General features: G+C 42.3%; 1 protein-coding gene across 8 annotated transcripts; it reads right to left on the reverse strand.

Moving 5' to 3' along the window:
* Positions 1-2,619: 2,619 nt before the first annotated feature.
* NADSYN1 (NAD synthetase 1) lies at positions 2,620-20,374 on the reverse strand. Of its 8 annotated transcripts, none has more exons than XM_086892981.1 (22): positions 19,620-20,374; positions 19,126-19,494; positions 18,118-18,178; positions 17,522-17,638; positions 16,173-16,226; positions 15,695-15,784; positions 14,791-14,842; positions 13,995-14,083; positions 13,088-13,205; positions 12,459-12,590; positions 11,874-11,948; positions 11,584-11,708; positions 11,338-11,386; positions 10,705-10,807; positions 9,146-9,314; positions 8,652-8,787; positions 7,766-7,872; positions 6,873-7,004; positions 6,650-6,719; positions 5,907-6,035; positions 5,224-5,400; positions 2,620-3,083 (listed from the first exon to the last, which is right to left on the reverse strand). In XM_086892981.1, coding segments are annotated over exons 4-22 (1,863 nt in total). In that variant the 5' UTR covers positions 17,524-17,638; positions 18,118-18,178; positions 19,126-19,494; positions 19,620-20,374; the 3' UTR covers positions 2,620-3,029. The 8 variants fall into 8 exon arrangements, with proteins under 8 accessions (XP_086749107.1, XP_086749109.1, XP_086749110.1 ...); XM_086892983.1 differs by having other exon boundaries at positions 17,487-17,638; positions 19,620-20,358; XM_086892984.1 differs by lacking the exon at positions 17,522-17,638 and having other exon boundaries at positions 19,620-20,358.
* Between the last annotated feature and the right edge of the window lie 31 nt (positions 20,375-20,405).

The raw sequence follows: 20,405 nt of genomic DNA on the forward strand, positions 1-20,405 counted from the left end.
GATAAAATCATGGAACAGGGAGCAGTGTTCACTGTGGACAATGGTGTTGCCATAAGCCAGCTCTCTTTCAGGGCGGTATGTAGAGATAACAGGCTCATAGTCATGATGGGTCACAAATTCAGCCAAATGACAAAAAATTCGTCTCTATGGGCCACCTTTATTTAACTCTGAAAAGGAACATGTATAATTTTATATATGTTTGATAAATAGCAGTGGGGTAGCTTTTGCTTTCATCTGCACCACTGTTTAGTCAAAAATTAGTTTAACACTGATTTCCAATTAAGTCAGGGTAAGATCCAGATGAAGATAATAAAGAAAACTCTTTGATGTTATCTTTACCATAATGGATGTGCAGTGGATTGACCTGAGCTGCTCCATCACTCGCCTCCTCAGCTGGACATGAAGAGAAAATATGAATTAAGGTGCAGGACAGGTCACTCACTGAATACCATCACAGGCTAAACAGTTGACACAGCAAAATTATTTGAATTTATTAGCAATCATATCAAAACAGGATAATGAGAAATAAAGCAAATCCTAAAAACAACCCAGTTCTCCCTCCTTCCTGAGCTTAAATTTATTCCTGATTCTCTACCCCTCTCCCTCAGTGGCATAAGGAGACAGTGCACGGGATTATGGTCAGTTCCCATTGTTTCTGCTTCTTCCTCAGGGCAATGAGTCCTTCCCCCCTCCTACAGTGTGGGGGTTTCCCTCCCACAGAGAACAGTCCTCCATGAACTTTTCCAACATGAGTCTTTCCCACGAGCTGCAGTCTTTCAGGAACAGCCTGTCCCATTGTGGGCTCCCCACAGTGCCGCAAGTCCTACCAGGATACCTGCTCCAGCATGGACTCCCCTCTCCATGGGTCTGCAGATCCCTTCCAGGACCCTGATCCAGCATGGGCTTCTCCCTGCTCTGGTGTGGGCCCCTCCATGGGCTGCAGGTAGATCTGTGCATCCCTGTGCCCTCCATGTGCTGCAGGTACACAGCTGCCTCACCAGAGGCTGCAGGGGAATCTCAGCTCCGGCACCGGGGGCACCTCCTGCCCCTCCTTCTGCCCTGACCTGGGTGTCTGCAGGGCTGTTCTCCTCATATATTCTCACACTGCTCTTCTCTGGCTGCAATTACTTCTGCACAATACCTTTTTCTCCTTCTTAAATCTGTTATCAGAGGCATTAATCCCATCACTGGTTGGCTTGGCCTTGGCCAGTGCTGGGTCCATCCTGGAGCCAGCTGGGATTGGCTTTGCCAGACACTTCCAGGAAGCTTCCAGGAGAAACTTCCAGGAGCTTCTCAAGCTGTAGCCCTCCCCAGCTAAAACCTGGCCACACAAACCCAATACAAGTTGTCTCCAGTAAAAAGTGAACATCATCAGCTACACGTTAGAATTATTTCCCATTCTCAGTAGGCAACAAAGTATTGAATAACATTGGAGCTAAGTGTTGGTAACAGTTGAACTAGTGGCATCAGGTGGAACAGACACAGTGAAAATATTTGGATAGTAAAAGGAAAATAGGACTGACCTGGTACTATCTGTAGTCAGCATTAGCAGGCAAGAAATAAAATGCAATTTGTACATGTGCTGTAAATGCCATTGCTAAGAAATACAAGTGTCTGAAATAGTCAGGGTAACAACACTAACACTAACTGTAACAACACAGGAAATGTGTGTAAAAATTGTATTTTTGTGCTATTATTTTTTATTTGAATGAAAGCAAATCTCTTTCCTCTTCTATGATTATCTAGAAAAAGAAACCAGTAACTTCCGGAGGAAACAAATAAGAAGTCTCCAAATATGAAACGAATTCTTGAACTTCTGTTCAAAATTCATCCACTCCCTCTGGCTGGAATGGGAAGTGCCCAACTAACTGTGAAGGAAGGCAAATCACAGCTGGGGTTTTCCATTCTTCCTACCAGCAGCACCCATTAAAATAAGTTAGTTATGTATTTAAATCAGTACCATGTAACAAACACATAATGGACAATGCAGCATCTTTAACTTCAAGTGAATCAACTCCTGAGTTGTGGAAAACAAATGTGGAGAATCTGCCCTTTTTAGCGGACGTTTTCCACTAGCACAATGTAAGACTGTTTTAACAGAAGTCTCATTGGGCCTCTCCTGTTGTTGCAGTTAAGAATATTGTTTGCCCAGAACTGCAGAAATGCATTTCTACTTTTCCCTATTAGAAGTGCACCTTTCAAATTAAGGTTTAAAAAAGAAATGGGAACAGCCAAACATTAAATGAAAAGGCAGAACAGGGAATCAGGGAAAGGAACAGACCCATCTTTTTTTATTGCTCCACAGCACTGAACAAATTTATAAGATCAGTTGAAGCCATGAAGTTAAAAATTAAGTTTTTGCAAACTGTAGGTGGGATGTAGATGACACACTAATTGAGCTCAGAGAATACTGGTTTTATACTTCATTCTGCAATATTCAAACAAAAAGCTGAACTCTAAATTTGATCCCACTAACATGAAGATTACCCATCTGCTTCAAGACAGACATGCTTCCAATATCTTGCAGAGTCAGATCTTGTGGCCACTCAAAACACTGGGCCAGTCCACAAAGTCAGTGCCAGGTAAATAAAAAACATGCAAGAATAAGAATTAAGTCAATTATCATGACAAAATTACAAGTTTATTGCAAAGTAAGGTGAGTTTTTCCCCCTCAGCAGCACATACCAGAACTGTTAAAATTTTTTACATTCAGCTGAATGTTATTTAAAAGTCATATCCAAATTATCAGAACCAAACAAAAGACTACCCCTGGGCTTATTTATGGTTATTCAAATATTTTAAATAAAAGGCAATTAACGCAAGAAGTTGAAGAAAATACTTAGTAAATGATCCCTTAGCCAAACTACAATTTAAGTATATCAGGAGTAAAACAGGGAGTCAATAAAAAATACCGATTACAATGGTCAGCTCGAGAACTGTGATAATGAGAACTGTGACTCATTATCACAGTATAATCCAGTCTTGAACATTCTGGCAAATTAGTAACCACAGTTAAACAAGACAGGAAGTTAGTCCATGTCTTCAACTACAGAAATTCCTTCCTTTTTTTCTAGCTTGGATACCTGCAAATAAAAAGTAAACCAATTCAGTAGCAAAAATAAGCTTGTTCTTCCATCAGCATCTGCTGCTGGTTGTAAAAGAGACACAGAAAGATCAGGTTTTTATGAAGTGGATAAATCTTTTGGCTTGACCAAATGCAGCTAATCTTGTGGTGTGACACTGGAAAAAGCAGAAGATAGCCTGCAAATATCTCGTCCTTGCGGGTAGATGTGCCGGCTTTCTTCTGAGCTGCATCACAGTTCCTTCAAATTATACCAGCTATTAAAATCCCAGTGAACATTTTGGCACCTGAAGTGCATCATCTGTGCTCTGACCACAAATCCTTTACTTCAGACGTCTCCAAGGCAGAAGCTACGGAGTGCACTGCCAGAGTTCCTAGGGCTGTTCTAAACCCCCTCAGCCAGGTAGAGCTGAATGACATGAAGACTCCAAGAGCAATCTGGCAATTCCCAGAAAATGCCATGACCTCAAATTCCTTTTACCCCTGTTCCTTCTGCAGCAAATAAAAAGAGAATTTTGCATTAAAAATGGGTGGATAACTAAACTGGCTTTTCTACACTAGAGACATCCAAAGCAGAAAAGTACTTTCTACAAATCCAACAGATTTCTCTATCATTAGCACTCCAAATTGTTTCCATTCACAAACGAGCTCGACCTGTAACATGACTCTCCTACAGGGAAACCTGGCATTACCTAACTAAAAGTGGGTTTTATGTCAAGTTTGTGCCATATTTTCACAGTCCCGTTACTCTGCCATAAAAATCTTTAGTGCAGATAGAGCAGAATCATCAGTGGGACACTGTCCTAGACAGTGATTCTCTCCAGAATTACAATCGTGCTGAACACCTACATTGAGGAAACTCTTCCTGTATTTCTTTCATTGAATAGGGCAGATTTGACTCAAACCACTGCAAGTTAATATTTTCCCATCCTGCAAAGACCTGCAGGAGTTACTAGTTCAGGCTACTCTTATCCACACAATAAAATCTTCCCCAAACTTGTCTCCCAGCTTCCAGGAATAAGTTGCAATGGCCACTACCCTTGCAGAGCACAACTGCTATTACATACAAATCTAGTTAGAGAGTGTAACAATACCATCATTAAAAAATCTTAATCATATTTAGTGTAAGCAAAAAGTAATTACACTTTGGTCCAGACCCTACAAAAACATTTTGCCTGACTCCCACTGAGGCCAAAAGAATTTTTGTCCTGGATTTCAGTGGGAAAAAGTCCAATATGATGTAAAAATCCCCCACTATACATACTTTACAATAACATACTGAAAAGCACTAAAAGCACGTGGTAACTTTTATTCCAGGTTTCAAGGTAGTAAAATACTATTACAACATGTCTGGCATTTCACAGATGAAGGAATTAATATTTTATTACATGTATAAACATGTAATATAAAACATAAACATATATTCTTAAAAGTAACTTTTAAGTTAGGATGTAAAATCTCTGGCAGAAAAGAATTCAAGATGTTAAAATTCTTCACCCCAGCACTTCTGCCATAAAAGAGGCATTAAAATAAGTTTGAAGGGGTGGCTAAAAACTATAAAAAGTTAAGCATGGTTCCAATTATTGCCTGAGTCCCTCCTCATCTCAGTGCTCAAACTGAGCATGGTATGATTACTGGTGCTGTGTTCAAGCAAACATGTATTTGTCAGTCAACTAAAGATTCAAAAAAGGAGCTGTTGCAGAAGCAGGTGGGAGAAGCACTCACAGTGAATTGCTGCCTCTTACACAGGCTTTCCCCACACTGATGTAGGCCAAGTCTTAATTCTGCAATTAAGCAGACAGGTCCTGAACTGAAAACAAAACACAAAAGCTTGTTTCTCCCATTAGTACAGGACTTCATGAGTCTGGATACACTATTACTTTCTGTCCTCAGTACATGTATTCTTTTATTTTTTCTTTTTCTTGTTTTCATAGTAGTATGACAAAAAAGAACCTAAACAGCCTATATTGAAATCAGAGGATTTAGCCTCACAGTTATGTGAAAAGAATAATCACAGTTATTTCTGTAGTAACTATAACCCTAAATTTTAGTTGTCTTTTGCTGGAGATTCACTGTAACCAGGTTTGGCCCCCTTTGAATAATTTAAATTCAAAATCATTCCAGAAGCAGAGGGCATTTACCTGTTTGTCTATACACCTGAACTGCCAGGACCATGAGGTGTTGTAGAGGAAAGGCCTCAGGTCAAACCGGTTGTCATCTGGACTGTAGTTTTCAGCGTGGTAGGATGGAGTGAGGGTGGTCATTTTGTGCCTGTTGACTGAATACATCCTGAAGAAATGCTTAACCTTGGATGCCACCTGGTGTACAAAGAATGTAGCTTTTAATCAGATGACGTTTCTTAGTACTTTAATGAAAAAATTTAGAGGCGCACAGTATTTTGAAGACTGTCTTCTGCCTTTACAAAGTCTAAATATTTTTTTCAAAGCCAGAGCTTTTTTTGTCTCAGAACACATAATCAAATGCTTCAAGAGTAGCTGGTCATCTGTATTTCAGAAAACCATTTTCCCCAAGGTGTAATTCTGAAGTAACAGTTTTCAAATTACCCAATGAACAACTGTTTTAACAATTTAACAAAATTGTTAAAAACAAACTGTTTTTAACAATTTTAACAAGACAACAAGCTCCATTTAAGAGATGCAGACCAACTTATCCAGCATATTCTGCTGCAGCTGTAGAAAAGTCTCTAAACACAAAATAATGAAATATTCCTTTTAGCTAAAAGGAACCTGACCTTTCTCCAGACATACTCTATTTTGGCAAAAAAAATAAACTATTTGATATTTTTTTCTCTTTAGTATATTACCTCTCTTGGAGTACAAATTTCCTTCCACATATTAATCAGCTTACAGAACATACTGTATGGTCCAGCCTTTGCAATTTTCCTTAATTTCCCATAGATTGAGAGCTCTGCATATGTCATCCCCATATCTGCCTGAAAACACACACACAGAAAGTCACTGAAAATCTTAACTATGCAAATTTTAATCCATACTTTCATGGAGTAATTAAAATAACCCAGTTAAATTAAAGGAACAACAAAATAAAATTGTCAATGTCAAAAAGACATAGTAATGTTACGAGCAGAAATAAAAAAAACCCACTGGAATCTCTCTGAATTGGGAGACTGGAAGCCACAGAGGTAGTTTTATCAGTCCTCTCCAAACAGGTAGCAAAGAGAAGGGTGTGGAGAGAAGAGTGTGGAGAGAAGAGAGCTTTGCCACCAGTCATTTTCATAGCTGTAAAGCCCTGACTTTATTTTGATATTATAAAAACCTTAAAACAAACTTAATTTTACAACACCCATCCTTCTAAGTGTCCAAAAATCTAAAATAATTAAAAAATGTTAATTTGCCGTTTTGGAAACTATTGTCAACACCACTAGGGCAGGTGTGGGAAACCAATGCCTTTTTGGCAGCTTTAAGACTGTTTATAATGTGCTTGTCAATAAGCATGGTTAAATACAAGAGTAAACAACAGTTATGGGACAAATCCCAGATTTTGGGGTAAGGCTTACCAGAGCATTTTAAAGGCACTGCCCATTATTACCTCATCAGTTTGAGCCACTTGTCCATCCACCAGGGGCTCCAACTCTGCAGTGGGTGGAGCTGACATGATACTGTAAAGGAGAGGGAAAAGGAAATACACAGATTCTGTGCAGTCTTATGAGTGCTGGTTTGTTAAAACAGTGCTTCATCCCAAAAATGAAGCACCTGGCTCAGACAATTCCTCCAGTGGAATTAACAAACACAGTCACTGACTCACTGCTCACCTGCTGAGGGCCGTGAGCTGGAAGTTTTCAATGCAGTATTGAATGAAGTTCTTCAAATCAGTCTTACTGATGCCACCAATAGGGTTGATATCAGCACTGGAGCAGTCATACTTGGTCAAGTAACCACGGAGACTGAGCAAAACAGGAAATTTTATATGGCAACAGTTAATAATGTAACTGCAGCATAATATATATAATCCTTGACCCTACAGAGAATTTATATGCAGCATGAAAAAAGGGAGAAACAGCCTGCAGATTAGTAACATATTCATAACTAAAAGCAAACACGTTTAACTCAACAGGGCTATCCTAAAGCCCTGAAATTTCCAGGATATGATACTTCAAACAATCATAAAGCACTGCAAAACTGTCTATGCTGAGTCAATACGTGCAAAACAATTAAAATACTGTGCTAACTAATTAAAACAATAAATCTCAAAACACCCACACAACCACCACACAGTATTCTCACATTTTAGAGGTTACCACTCCCACAGTCTTACAGGCATTGCTTTAATCTTTGAATATGCAGCTCTAATAACAGTACTCCAGATTTTAAAGTCTGTTTTTTCAGATCAAAGTTCACATCTTAATTCCTAACACAGTAACTGAAAATTCAACAAACTGGGAAATTAGCCTAGTGAATGCACAGGAAAGGTCTGCTGAAAACAGCATTTTATGGGAAAGCTATAGCAATACTTTGGCTAAACCTCTGAAAAATACATAATTTCCCATTCAGGCCGATTTAACTATTTTCATTCATTTCATTGTTACCTGGGTATTCTTAGGTTGTTACCTCTACTGAGTAATAATCTACAGAGGGATTTGGTAGAGTTGCAAGGAAATGACAGTGACCTGTTCCACCTAGGTTTGGATTCCTAATTTTCACCAACCTTTCATCCACATTGGCTGATCCCAGCACCAGCAGTCCCCCTGGCATCCCACGAGCCCACAGTGTCAGCTGAGCAAACAGATAGGCAAGGACCATTCTTATTCTAGCCTGCAAAGCAAAATAAAAAGGAAAGTAAAATTTACATAGCATAGTGATTTCTCCCCAGTCACTTTTATCTATCAATTGTCTAAACAAACTCATGAAGAAGAAAATGCAGGCAGGGTAAGTGCGACTGCAAGAAGGATGATTTTGTGGAGAAATTGCTGCACGTGCTCAGGAAATCCAGGTTCAGTATCTGCTGCTGCCAAAGACTAATGAAGTTTCTCCTGGCCAACTGGGGATTGGTTCCCATTTGCTATCTCTAACAACACTAACAAGGATCCATGATCAATGAAGTATGTGGATAAACCACACCCTTTATTATACAGTAAATAAATCCCTCTAGTCTAATAGAAAGCATTTATAAAAAGTACACTTCACTTTTGTCCCCGTTCTGAAATTCAGCTTTTTCTAAGGATGGCAGTAATGCCAAACCAACCTGGGATCCAGCCTCCAGCTCCAGCCGCAATTGTGGGTGATGTTAAGCAAATACCCACACTCCTCTGTGCCTTAAGCCTCTCCTGTTGCCAAAAAGCTGATAAAGAATTCAATGTTTTCTTCCAGAACAAAGAGTTGGATTTCTCCAGTAACAGAGAGAGAAAGATCAAGTCCTCAAATTAACAAAAACTATCAAACAGGATACCCAACACTTGGAACTAAAGCACAGTTGCTGGGTTAGGTTGGAAAACCAAGAAAAAAAAAAAAAAAAAAAAAAAAAAAAAAAAAAATCAAACCAAAACCCACAGACTCAAAAAGGTGTGATCTGATTCAGCCTACAGGACACACACCTGTACATTCTGGAGCGCCAGGCTCTCTCTGCTGCTCCCTCCATGGGCAGAAAACTGGGGAATTCGACCTGTCACCACACTGAAGATCCCCACAACAGCTTTCACAGCTGCATCAATGTTCAGGTTGATGTGGTAGCTGAGAAGAATTCAAGCACAAGTGACTCAACTAGCACAATCAGACAATATAAAATAGAAAAAAACCCCAGCATCCACCCATCAAATGCAGTTTTAAAGCTGCTAAAATATCAGATCTGGTATGAAGAAACTTAGGAAAGAATAACACTTTTCAGAGTCTGTTTCCGAAATTCCATGTCCTTTGCCAAATGCTTCTAAATTTGCCTCATCTTAACACTTAAGTAATAATATCTGTAGCATTCTTACTTAACCTATCTCCCATTCCTCTCTTATTTATTTCCCATTTTCAAGCTTGAGTGTTTTAGATCTAAGCCTTTGCCAGCCCATGATGCTTTTTCCCAGCACTTGTGGGCTTGTACCTGCCTATTTGCTCAGCCAGCAGTTTAGCCCTGTTGCAGGTATCCTGAGAGGAGTTCTCACTAGCCATGTAGCACGTGGTGAAGACACGGTTGCAGAATTCCGGAGGATCCTCAGGAATGTAGGTCTCATCATTCACAATCCTGCGTGCATCAGCCAGCACATCTGCATCTGAGGACAGAGCAAAAGAAACAAAACAAAAGTAGAAATGATTGTGTTCCTACATTTGCAGAGGATATGCAAATATCTGGTACATCCCTTGTATTCCAATTAAGCTTTACATGACTGTTGGGGGTTGGATCTCCATCCTTTTGTTCCTTCTCACCTAATTTTTTGCCCCTTAGTTTGTGGGGAAACCTGATTGCTAGCACTTGTTGGGTGCTTGAGAAACACCGTGAGTTTAGTTGGGCCCAGGGAGGAAGAGGAGGGGGGTGGCAAGTACAGCTGGGGGCTGGCTGGTTTCTTGGGCTGGAGAGCGGAACAGTTGCTGGGATTTGTTGCAGTTTGGAGAAGGGAATTCACCATCACCCAGATGAAGCTGCTGCTTCTTCCTTCTTCATTGGTGGCCTCGCACCCCCTGCCCTGCCGGGATGTGCCAGTGCCAGGCACCGCCGTGGAGTTGCTGATACACCTCAGCCACCAGCCCCGGATCTCAGCTCATCCCTGCTGTTCCAGCCAAGTGTTCCTCAGAGCCCTGCAGGAGCACCGGCACTGACTGCCCAAGGGGGTTTGTGAAGCAAAGCCTCTCCTCCATCCCTTCCCGTCTCAGCCGAGAAAGCTGTCACGGGTACCCTGGTTCTGTTTTGTTGTTAATGCTGTAGTTATTGTTGTTTGTTTGCCTTGTTATACATACTAGTAAAGAACTGTTATTCATATCCCCAGATCTCTGCCTGAGAGCCCCTTGATTTCAGAATTATAATAATTTGGAAGAAGGGTCTACATTTTTTCATTCCAAGGGAGGCTCCTGCCCTCCCTAGCAGACACCTGTCTTCTAATCCAGGAAAGCAACAAATAAGATGACTACATCTAACTCCCCCCAGAAATTTTCATCTATCAAATAAGAGAATTACTGATTTTGCTCCTGATTTTGAGTACAGAAATATTAAATCCTTTTGATATACTAAACAATTTTCATAGAAAACATGATCCAGTATGTACAGAGACTTAGCTAAAAGCATGAAGTCTTCTTAATGCCAGTTTAAGAACTTAAACCATTCCTAGCCATGCTTTGTAGTGCTGGTTTTAACAGAAAGGGAAGGTTTTCAGAATAAACTGAAGACTACATTAACCAACATTTGAGACAGAATAGTCTAGACAGAAACTAGTTTGAGTTCCACATCCAATTCTTAAACCCAGAATGAAAACTGTTAGGCCAATTCAGAGAATCTGAATATGGACACACATTTTTGCTGGAATTTTTTAAGAGATACAAAGGACTCCATTAGAACAACAGGAAAAGGGTCTGCCATTAATAAGCTCTTTCAGCTACTGCACCCAGCTAATATTAACTTGTCCATAATCATTAGTAAACACAGCTGGCCAGACATACAGATCTACTTACTGCCATTCTTGACTGCCAGGCAAACCTGGCGACACATGGAATACACTATGCAAGCTGTAGCAGAGCTGTCAACTCCACCACTCAGAGGTAGGAGAAATCCTGCCTTGAAAACAGAGCAAGGAAGAGGTTCCACACAGCAAAATTAGAAAAAAATACATATTGTATCACTCAGAAACACATTCCTGTAGAAGAATGACAGGTGCATTGTTCAAGGCTGTTTATATTCTACTGGGGAAAAACAGAACAAACCACCCAGAGCATATCCTCTGAAACTCTCATCAACTGGATAATCGAACAAGTAGTCAGTGTAAAACCCTTTGGCTAGAAAAAATTCCAGTTGTCTTCACCCTCTAGTAAGACAGGAATACTAGTAAAAAAGATTACATTTTTCATATATCCTTTACTATTACACTGAATGACTACTTCATGTCATTCTGCTGCACTCAAGAAAGTACAGTTCCTAAGGGAAAAGTGCACAGAGCATATTGAAGTCACACATGGAACACGATTTTTAAGTCTGAATGAGCTACCTCACTCAAACTTTGTACCTTGGACTAACATCAGTTTGGGATGACAGCACACAGGATAACAGTTTGGATGTGCCAAGGGAAAAACAAACCTAGTTGTTCTTACCTGTTTGCTGCGCCTTAAATAATCCCAGAGCCAACATGCAGGTCCAAGGCTGAAATTACAGAACATCATAGTTCTAAGAAGGTTAGGGAATAACACCTAAACAAGACAACATATTTATTGTGGCATTCCAATGATACCTTTCCTTTACTTAAATCTAAACAACATCTTATGTTTATCTCTTTCTTTGAGTTTTGGTTAGGTTTTTCTTTAATCAAAATAATTTTAACAGATTAAGTGATTGATTACCTGATCTCCTCCTCAGGACTGTGGTGTCTCCACTGGATTGGCATACAAGTAGGAACAGCTATATCATCAGGACATGACAGAGCAAAGTTCACTTTTACCCTGGGATAAGGATTCACTTTACTTGCCTAAACAACAGTACAGAAGAATTCAGAAGAAAGCAATTTTAACGTAGCATATACCTATAAAACGTTAGTTCTGTAAGATGCTGTGAAAATCAAGACATGCAAATACTTTTTACATTTAATAACTATTCAAACTTGTCACAGTTTACAAACACAAAGAGCTCCTACCGCCAAGTTACGAGATGAAATCTCTGCTCTGTAACTTCGAACATCCTCCAGGTCCAGAGCAGCAACCAGCACCTCCTATGGAAAAACTTTCAACATTAGATCACTCTACACTGACAAAAAATTCTTGGCAAAAGATTCAGCATCAGCTGTGGCAAAGGAAAAAGTAAGAAATGTTACTGGGGAAAGAGATGGATATGGCACATAATGTGAGGAAACCTACATGACAAATCTACTTTTTTCTGAAATCAAAGTGAAACCTTATGAAACCTACAAAACTGGGTCATAATCAGAACATTGCAGTCTTTGCCCCTTCTTCCTCTAGATAAGGGAATCTCAATCAACAGTCTCTCCTCCTTATGGTGATTGCATACAAAAATGTTTTCATCAAGTTATTCCACATGACAGCTCTTCCTCACAAAAACAGGAGAGCTACTGTAGGTAATCTGACTAGGAAAGCACTTGGATCTAGTTGAGTAGCATAATTAAAATACACCCTTTTTAGTCTAGAGATGTGGACCTAGAGTCTGGAATGTCTGGGAAATGTTGAGCATAAATGAGCTAGCAGCTATGGGGTGAAAACATTACCACATCATCGAGTGAAAACTGGGATCCTTGTGCAACTGTTTCTCCATTCATGGAAATCATGGCACAGCCATCATAATACAGACGATCACCATCACAGCCTCTCTGGTTTGCTAAAATATATATTCCACCATTCTGACAGGGAAACAAACATGCAGGGAAGAAAAAAAACAAAAGCTGTTCAGAATATAGCACCTGACAGGATGTTAAAAATCAAAATGTTATTTCTCTGTTCCTGCCCTTCTTGCAAACTTCCTCTCCCTTTATATTGTGAATGATTTATGGCTGGGATTCTCTCTTGACAGGAGTCTCTATCAGTAGCAAGAGTTATTCCCTCAATGCAAACAGAGAGAGCTGCACTTCTAAATTGAAATTCTGAGCTCAAATTGAGGTTGGGAAAAGCAGGAAGGTGATGACAGAAGCTGTATTTGGATACCAGAGGAGAGAGCAGATTTTGATAAATATAATCAAAGCATGTTAAATTATAATGACAAAGCAGCTTTTTCACAGTGTAATGTACACTTATTGCTTTATTTTTGTCCCCATCACTGTTAGACAGGACTACAGACCAAATACTTAACATCTTCTCATTTTTAAAACAAACAGAACTTTCCAGGTAGAAAAGTGCACACCTTTGCTGTGGCAGAATTCACCAGATCCACCCGAGCACGAGCCTTCCGCAGCACGTGGTGACTCCCAGAAGAGTTGGTGAAAATTTCCACACCATCAAGTCCCATCTCAATGTGAGGGCTGTCAAAGCAAAAGGCACAAGAATAAATCCCTACTGTGCTGTGAAAACTGCAAATATCATTAAAAATCACTGATAAACAGAAACATCTATGTCACTGTCAGTTTTATGCATGCCTTAGCTCAAACAAGGATAGGGCTTCCAAAAACACCTGTTTTCTTGCATTGCCCAACTCTTCTCTCAAGAGTGGTTGCAGAGGTCGGAAGGGATTTTGTTCATTCTGTCCTAAATGAAATGCCTTCTACTCTATAGAAGGCCAAGCTTCAAAGAAAGAGAGAATAATGTAATCTTGGTCTGAAAGGGCAGCATGGATATACACTGCAAAGTCAGTTGTCCCATTTTTCTTGTCTCTTAGTAAATCAAAAAACAGAACCACAAGGAGAAGATTTTTACTGGTTTTTTTTCTTTTTTCAATGTCAGAAGAAATAAATACTGAAAAAAAAAATCACTTCTTTGATACACCACACCTTCTGCAGTTAGAAGGAAATTAATATAACTGGAAGATTTAGAAAAATATGAGGAATGTGACCATTAGAGTTACCTGTCATTCTACCTACTACCTACCATTCCCTACCTTCTGTTTTGAATTGATTTAGCTTAACCACCTACATTTCTTTGTCATCCTGCACCTAGCCTAGTGAGGTCTTTCCCATGATGTATTTATTGCTCCTAATTGTATTTTATCTTACTGGCACTTTCTGAAAAAAATAACAATAATAAGCAGATCTTTTCTAACATTTATTTCAGGCAGCTCCAGGGTAGTTTACTTTTTATTTCCTCTTCTCCTTTACCTGTTTGGTGCCCAGAGTTCTTCACATATTTCTGCCCCTAGGCAGGTATCTTTGGTTGCTAGCACTGCATCCCCAAAAGGAACAGTTTCCTGAGAAAAAACAAGAACATTCTTACACATATGAAGTAGAACAAGCTATTCAATTCAAAAACTTAACTGATCTTAAGAAAATATAAAAATTGAAGGATCACTTATGTGAAATTAGTGACATAATATAAATCACATTATACTTTCTTTCATTTTATACCAAGTCTGAGTAAAAAAAAAATTTTAAAATTCTGAAATGCAAATTTCTGGACTGATTGAAATTTTGTGTTTTAATTTCAGTAATATTCATATCCAGTGCTTTGCTTAAGGACAGGAATTAAACAATCTACAAAACAGAATCTGTCTGTTGCTAGAAAGCACACTCCTGCTTTGTGGGAAATAACATAAATTTTAGATCCTTCTGAATTAACAAGGTTTAAATGATTTTTTAATTTAATTTTTTTAACCTAAAAACACATACTCAATTCTAGTATCAAGCACAGATAAACTCAGTACCAAAATTATGCAAAATATGGCAATGTTCTGTATATACAAATAACTGAGGCAGATTTAAAATTTACTTGCTTTACTTCTGCATACTAACATAAATAAGGTTAAATTATGCTTTCACTTAATGTAACTTAGAACCACCACTGAAACATATGAATCTACAATATGACTGGCAGAAAAATTTTGGGGGCTACAGTTTTTAATTGCTGAATCTGGAACATGCTAAATTAAAAAAAAACAAAACAAAAAACCCAACTTACCTGTCCAGTCACTTCCTGAATTATCTTGGGTAGAAAATACTCCTCTACATGCCTAAATCAAGTAGATTGTTAATACATCATTACATAAATCACAGCATAAGAACTGGTTCTCATCTCACCTTCTAACATTGGTTAAAGAAACCATATTGAAGTTGTACAGAGCTGTGTGTGTTTAAAAAGATGAAAAAATACCTTCATATCCTCAGTGGAATTAATCATAAATGCTAACACTTTAACATAGCATCATCTGTGCTTCAGAAAGGCATGGTAACCAATGCCCCATCCTGGCTAGAAAACAAACCTAACAAAGAACACACCATGCAAGTCAAATGCGAGATGGAAGTTTCTCTTTTTGCAGGGTTACTACACAAGCAAGGCAGAACCAGTTGGGGCTCAGAGGAGGGACGAGAAGTGCTTTGCTGGGACAGTCAAGTTAGAAACATTCCCTGACTACAAGATCAGTGCACAGCATCAGAGATGTGTGCTAGGCATGTTCTGCAGCATCAGAAGGTAGGCAGCTTTTATTCTCTGCAGTTGAAGTTCTGACAGAGCTCAACCATTTCAACATTTGCCAGTTCAGTAGTGGGATGCAGCAATTCAGGAGATACACAGCCTCTTCCAGTCCTGAGCTGTGTGTTCTTAGAAAGCACATACCAGGAAAATTACACTTTACACTGGCTGTAGGATCAAGCAGCCCCACATTTTCTTCCAGTTCAGCAACTCAGAGTTTGACTACTCAATAAGCTTCCTAACCAAGCTGCAACCACATAGCTTGGCTGACTCTGTGTTGCTGTTCTCCCTGTAGCAGTTAGTGATGATCTGCTGTAGATATTTCAGCCCTGTTGCTGTGGCTGCAAACAGCAAGCTGTGTTTTTTAACACAATTCTAACAGCTGCCAGCATACCTTGCTTTGCTCCATGGGGTGAACCATCTAAGTTCCCTGTAGTTTCCTGTATTTGCCAGTGACATTTTTGGTCTGATCAGAAGAATCCTCCTTAAATCATAAAACAAAACAGAAAAGCTGAGTTAACATACGATGTACAGCCAAACAAGACTACATATGAACACTGATTAAGATCACTATATATGAACACTGATTAAGATCAATTCCTTTTCTTCTTTTTTAATGTAACATTTTTAAGGTTTCTGTTTGCAGACTCAAGGTGTTTTACTGAGCTCTTTCAGAAAGCAGTGGGAATTTAGTTTCCATAAATCAGAAAAAGAAAAAATAGATAATGAAAAACCTTAGTTGTCTCTCTCAAAATTTAGCAAACAAGAAGATAAATCCCTCACTCTACATAGCACTGAAGAATCTTGCTTGAAGGCCAAACTGGTGTCTGAAAAGATGTGTTACCTCACAAAACACATCAAGAACTACTTACTTATTTAAAAAGATCACTCGACAATTGTAGCGAACATTTCTGTGCAGAACAGGCCTGTGAAAATAAGAAGCAAAATTAGCAGTGACTACACTCACTAAGTGAAATAATAAAAAGCTACAGAATCTACTTTACTGCATAAAAACTATTCATAAGACCTCACTAGAGAGAATCAAACAAAACAATATATCAAGTTTTAGCTTCTAATTTTTTTAATTAAAGTAGTTGTTTGAAAAAATCAGAGTTAATGACCGTGCTGTCAATTTCAGATATATCAACTGCTACCTGAGCCTTAGGAACATGCACAGACCAGAAGATTCCCCATGGCTGGGTATGGTTATTTAATCAAATGTGACCTCCTGTGATACTGCCAATCCAGTTCAAAATCAAACCAGCTTTACACATTTATATCAATACTGCTGCATTCCACAAGTGCAACAGCAGGGTCTTGTCCAGGGATATTACAGCCACCAGTGACCAACATGAGACTCAACAAGACGGGTCTCTGGTTAAGCTCAGGAAACCATTTATTCAGCACAGGTACAAACTCAGTTTAAATCCAGAGACAGAGAGCCCAGAACAGAGGCAGGGTGGGGGTTTTATGGGGCAGAGCCAGGGTGGCGTTTAAGGCCAGGGTCTGATAGGAACAGAGCAAGGGAGAAACCCCAGGGGCTCAAACCCAATCACAACACCCTGGGCTGCCACCACACGAGGGGTCCGGGGTGGGGAACTCTTCCTGGGCTCACAGGGCCCATTCCCGAGGCAGAGGGTGGAATTTATTTTTCCCAGGCTTTAGAGCCATGCCTCTCACTTTAACAATGCTTATCTAAAACTAAATCTTTGCTTCTCTGGGGGGAGGGGGGGGGGCACCCCACACAATACTAACATGTAAATTTTACAGATATAATTTATCACTCTTCCATGTCAGCACAAGGCTTACAATGGCTTCAACGATTTTCACATACATTTACATTGCTTTAAGATATCTGTCAGTGAAAGCAGCCCCCACATTCCTACAAGACAGTCAATTTATAAACCCCTTTGAGTTACACCTCACAGAAAGTCTGACCCGTGGCAATAAGAACCAGACATTAAGGTTTTCAATATATAACTGTAATTCCAATTTCTCTCTTGAAGGGCTCAGCCACCAGCAATCTCTGGAAGGATTATCTTCCAGAAAGTGTTCTCCAAGTTGCAGACCTGGTCATGGTAATCAAAAGGGTAAAAGTAGTGCAGTTCCTAAGATATGTTTGAAAGTTTGGTGCAGAGCCCTCACTATCCAGAGCATGGCACAAGCAGCATTCCCTTAGGACTTACCCATTTATTACAGGTACAATAAAAAAAACCCTTACATTCCCACATCACAGATAATATCTTGAGTTGCTGGAGACTCCAAGAGCTTTTCAAGAACTTGAAACGAATGCAAGAGTGTGTCTGACTCATAATAATGATCTGAGCAGCCATAACCACTGTGTATAGAAACAAGGAGACATCAAAAATTCAGACAGATCAGCACCAGAGCCAAATAATCAAGACTACTTCAGACAGGGAACATTTCACTCACATAGAAAATTTATACAGAAAATGTAAAAGCAGTGCTGTCAACACCATCCCTACTTACAGAATTTAAAACTCTGTGGTGTTTTGTATCACCCAATGATATTCCTTCCAAGGACAGCAGCCTGGACCCAGGCAGAAATCAATGCACTACATTTCCCCTGAAGGAAAACTCACTGAAATAGGTAAAAAATTTTCACTACAAGCTAGGTTTCCAAGACAAGAGACCAAATCCTGTGCCCACAACTACAGTGTTTTTCTTTGCACCAACAGCCGCATGCTTAAGTACGGCTTTGGGCACTGCAGCACCACGGAGCTGATGCTCTTCCGGACTGTTCTTCCACAGTTAACTGGAATCACACCAAATCCAGCTCCAGCAAAGAGCCCTTACCAGATTTCGAGCTCTGGCCCAAGCCGGTACCGGGCTCCTTTGCTCTTGGCGATGTCGATACCTGGAAGAGTGTTGGGAGCGCAGTGCGTGAAACAGGCGCGGGCTGCGCTGCCCCGCCCGCGGGAGGAGGAAAGGAGGGAGCGGCAGAGGGTTCCTGATGGCCGGGGGCAGCCAGCCATCTCGGCACTCACTTCTGAATATCCTTTCCAGGTTGCCCTCAAAGTCCAGAGCCCACTGGTTGAGGGCGCAGGTGGCCACGGTCACTGCCCGGCCCATGGCGACCCTGCCGCCTTCCCCACTGTTTCCGGGACGGCACCGGGCCGGGGCTGCCGGTCCCTCCTCCTGCCGCTCCTCCCGGCCCCTCCTCCCGGCCCCTCCTCCCGGCCCCTCCTCCTGCCGCTCCTCCCGGCCCCTCCTCCTGCCGCTCCTCCCGGCCCCTCCTCCCGGCCCCTCCTCCCGGCCGCTCCTCCCGGCCCCTCCTCCCGGCCCTCCTCCCGGCCCCTCCTCCTGCCGCTCCTCCCGGCCCCTCCTCCCGGCCCCTCCTCCCGGCCCTCCTCCCGGCCCCTCCTCCCGGCCCCTCCTCCCGGCCCCTCCTCCTGCCGCTCCTCCCGGCCCCTCCTCCCGGCCCCTCCTCCCGGCCCTCCTCCCGGCCCCTCCTCCTGCCGCTCCTCCCGGCCCCTCCTCCCGGCCCCTCCTCCTGCCGCTCCTCCCGGCCCCTCCTCCCGGCCCCTCCTCCCGGCCCCTCCTCCCGGCCCCTCCTCCCGGCCCCTCCTCCCGGTCCCTCCTCCCGGCCGCTCCTCCCGCCCCTCCTCCCGGCCCCTCCTCCTGCCGCTCCTCCTGCCGCTCCTCCCGGCCGCTCCTCCCGGTCCCTCCTCCGGCCCCTCCTCCTGCCGCTCCTCCCGGCCGCTCCTCCCGGCCGCTCCTCCCGGCCGCTCCTCCCGGTCCCTCCTCCCGGCCCCGGCAGCAGCTCGGTGCCGTCAGCGCTTCAAGCACCGGCTCCATCCAGACCTGGTGTCCAGTCGCGCTGCGGCTCCTCCGGCGCTGGGTGCTACTGCACACCCGTACGCGTTTTCCGCAGTTTTTTGTCCCCAGAGCCCTGAATGACGGCAACATCGCCTTAGCTCGTTTCTTAGCCCTGCAGCTTTTAAGAGGTGTCCGTCCCTCAAACCGACTTCAGAGTGTGAGTGCTGAAGGTAACTGGAACAGGGTGCAACGTTCTGGGTGTTGTTCTCATTTCAGCATCATTCTGGCAGCTCTCAGCGTGCTGACCCCAGAGAGGGTGACTTCTTCAAAGTCAAATATCCTCTCTTACGTCCCTTATCACATATTTGGCTGCCGTGAGCTGCCTTACACACACGAGTCTAACTCCTTTCTGTACTGTAGAATCAGAATCATTAAGTTGGAAAAGACCTGTAAGATCACTGAGCCCAACCACTAACCCAGCACTGCCAAGCCCACCACTAAAGCATGTCCCCAAGGGCCACATACAACACGGCTTTTACCTCCAGCAAGGGTGATTCCACCACCGCCCTGGGCAGTCTGTCCCAATGCCTGCCAACCCTTTCCATGAAGAAACTTGTTAATATCTGATATAAACAAGCCTTGGCGCAACTTGAGGCCATTTCCTCTTCTCCTGTTGCTTGTCACCTGGAAAAAGAGCCGACAGGCTACAGCCTCCCTTGAAGTAGTTGTAGAGTGTAAGATGCCCTTCTTCAGCCTCCTTTTCTCCAGGTTGATATCTTTGCCCCGTCCCCTCAGATGCTGCCCCAGATCCATTCCCTTCTCTGGACACACTCCAGCAACTCAATGACTTGGATTAAGGTGCCCAAAACGGACCCCATGCTTCGAGGTGGGGCCTCAGCGGTGCTCACAACAGGGTCACTGCCCTGGTCGTGCTGGCCGCACTATTGGTAACACAGGCCAGGATGCCATTGTCCTTCTTGGCCACCTGGGCACACCTGGGCTCGTGTTCGGCAGCTCTTGGCCAGCACCCCGAGGTCTTTTTCTGTGGGGCCATTGGAAATTGCACAGAAAGGTCAGTGGAACGTGGAGAGATTAATAACGACTCAAAGCGGCCCAGTCTGGTTTAGGCGCTCTATGGCCCCGGGACGGATGTTGTGACCCAAGTGCAGGTGTAAACTATTTCCCTGGACAGCAGTTCCCACTCCTCCAGAACGTCCAGGCTTATTTTGCGACCCCTCCTGCCCGGCGGCCGGAGCGTGTCCTGCCCTCGCGCTCCTCGGCCCATGGGATGAGCGCGCGCCACCAATGGGGAGCGGCGGAACGGG

This window comes from Cyanistes caeruleus, chromosome 6 (genome assembly GCF_971803275.1).
Source record: "Cyanistes caeruleus chromosome 6, bCyaCae1.hap1.1, whole genome shotgun sequence".
Lineage (NCBI taxonomy): Eukaryota > Metazoa > Chordata > Aves > Passeriformes > Paridae > Cyanistes > Cyanistes caeruleus.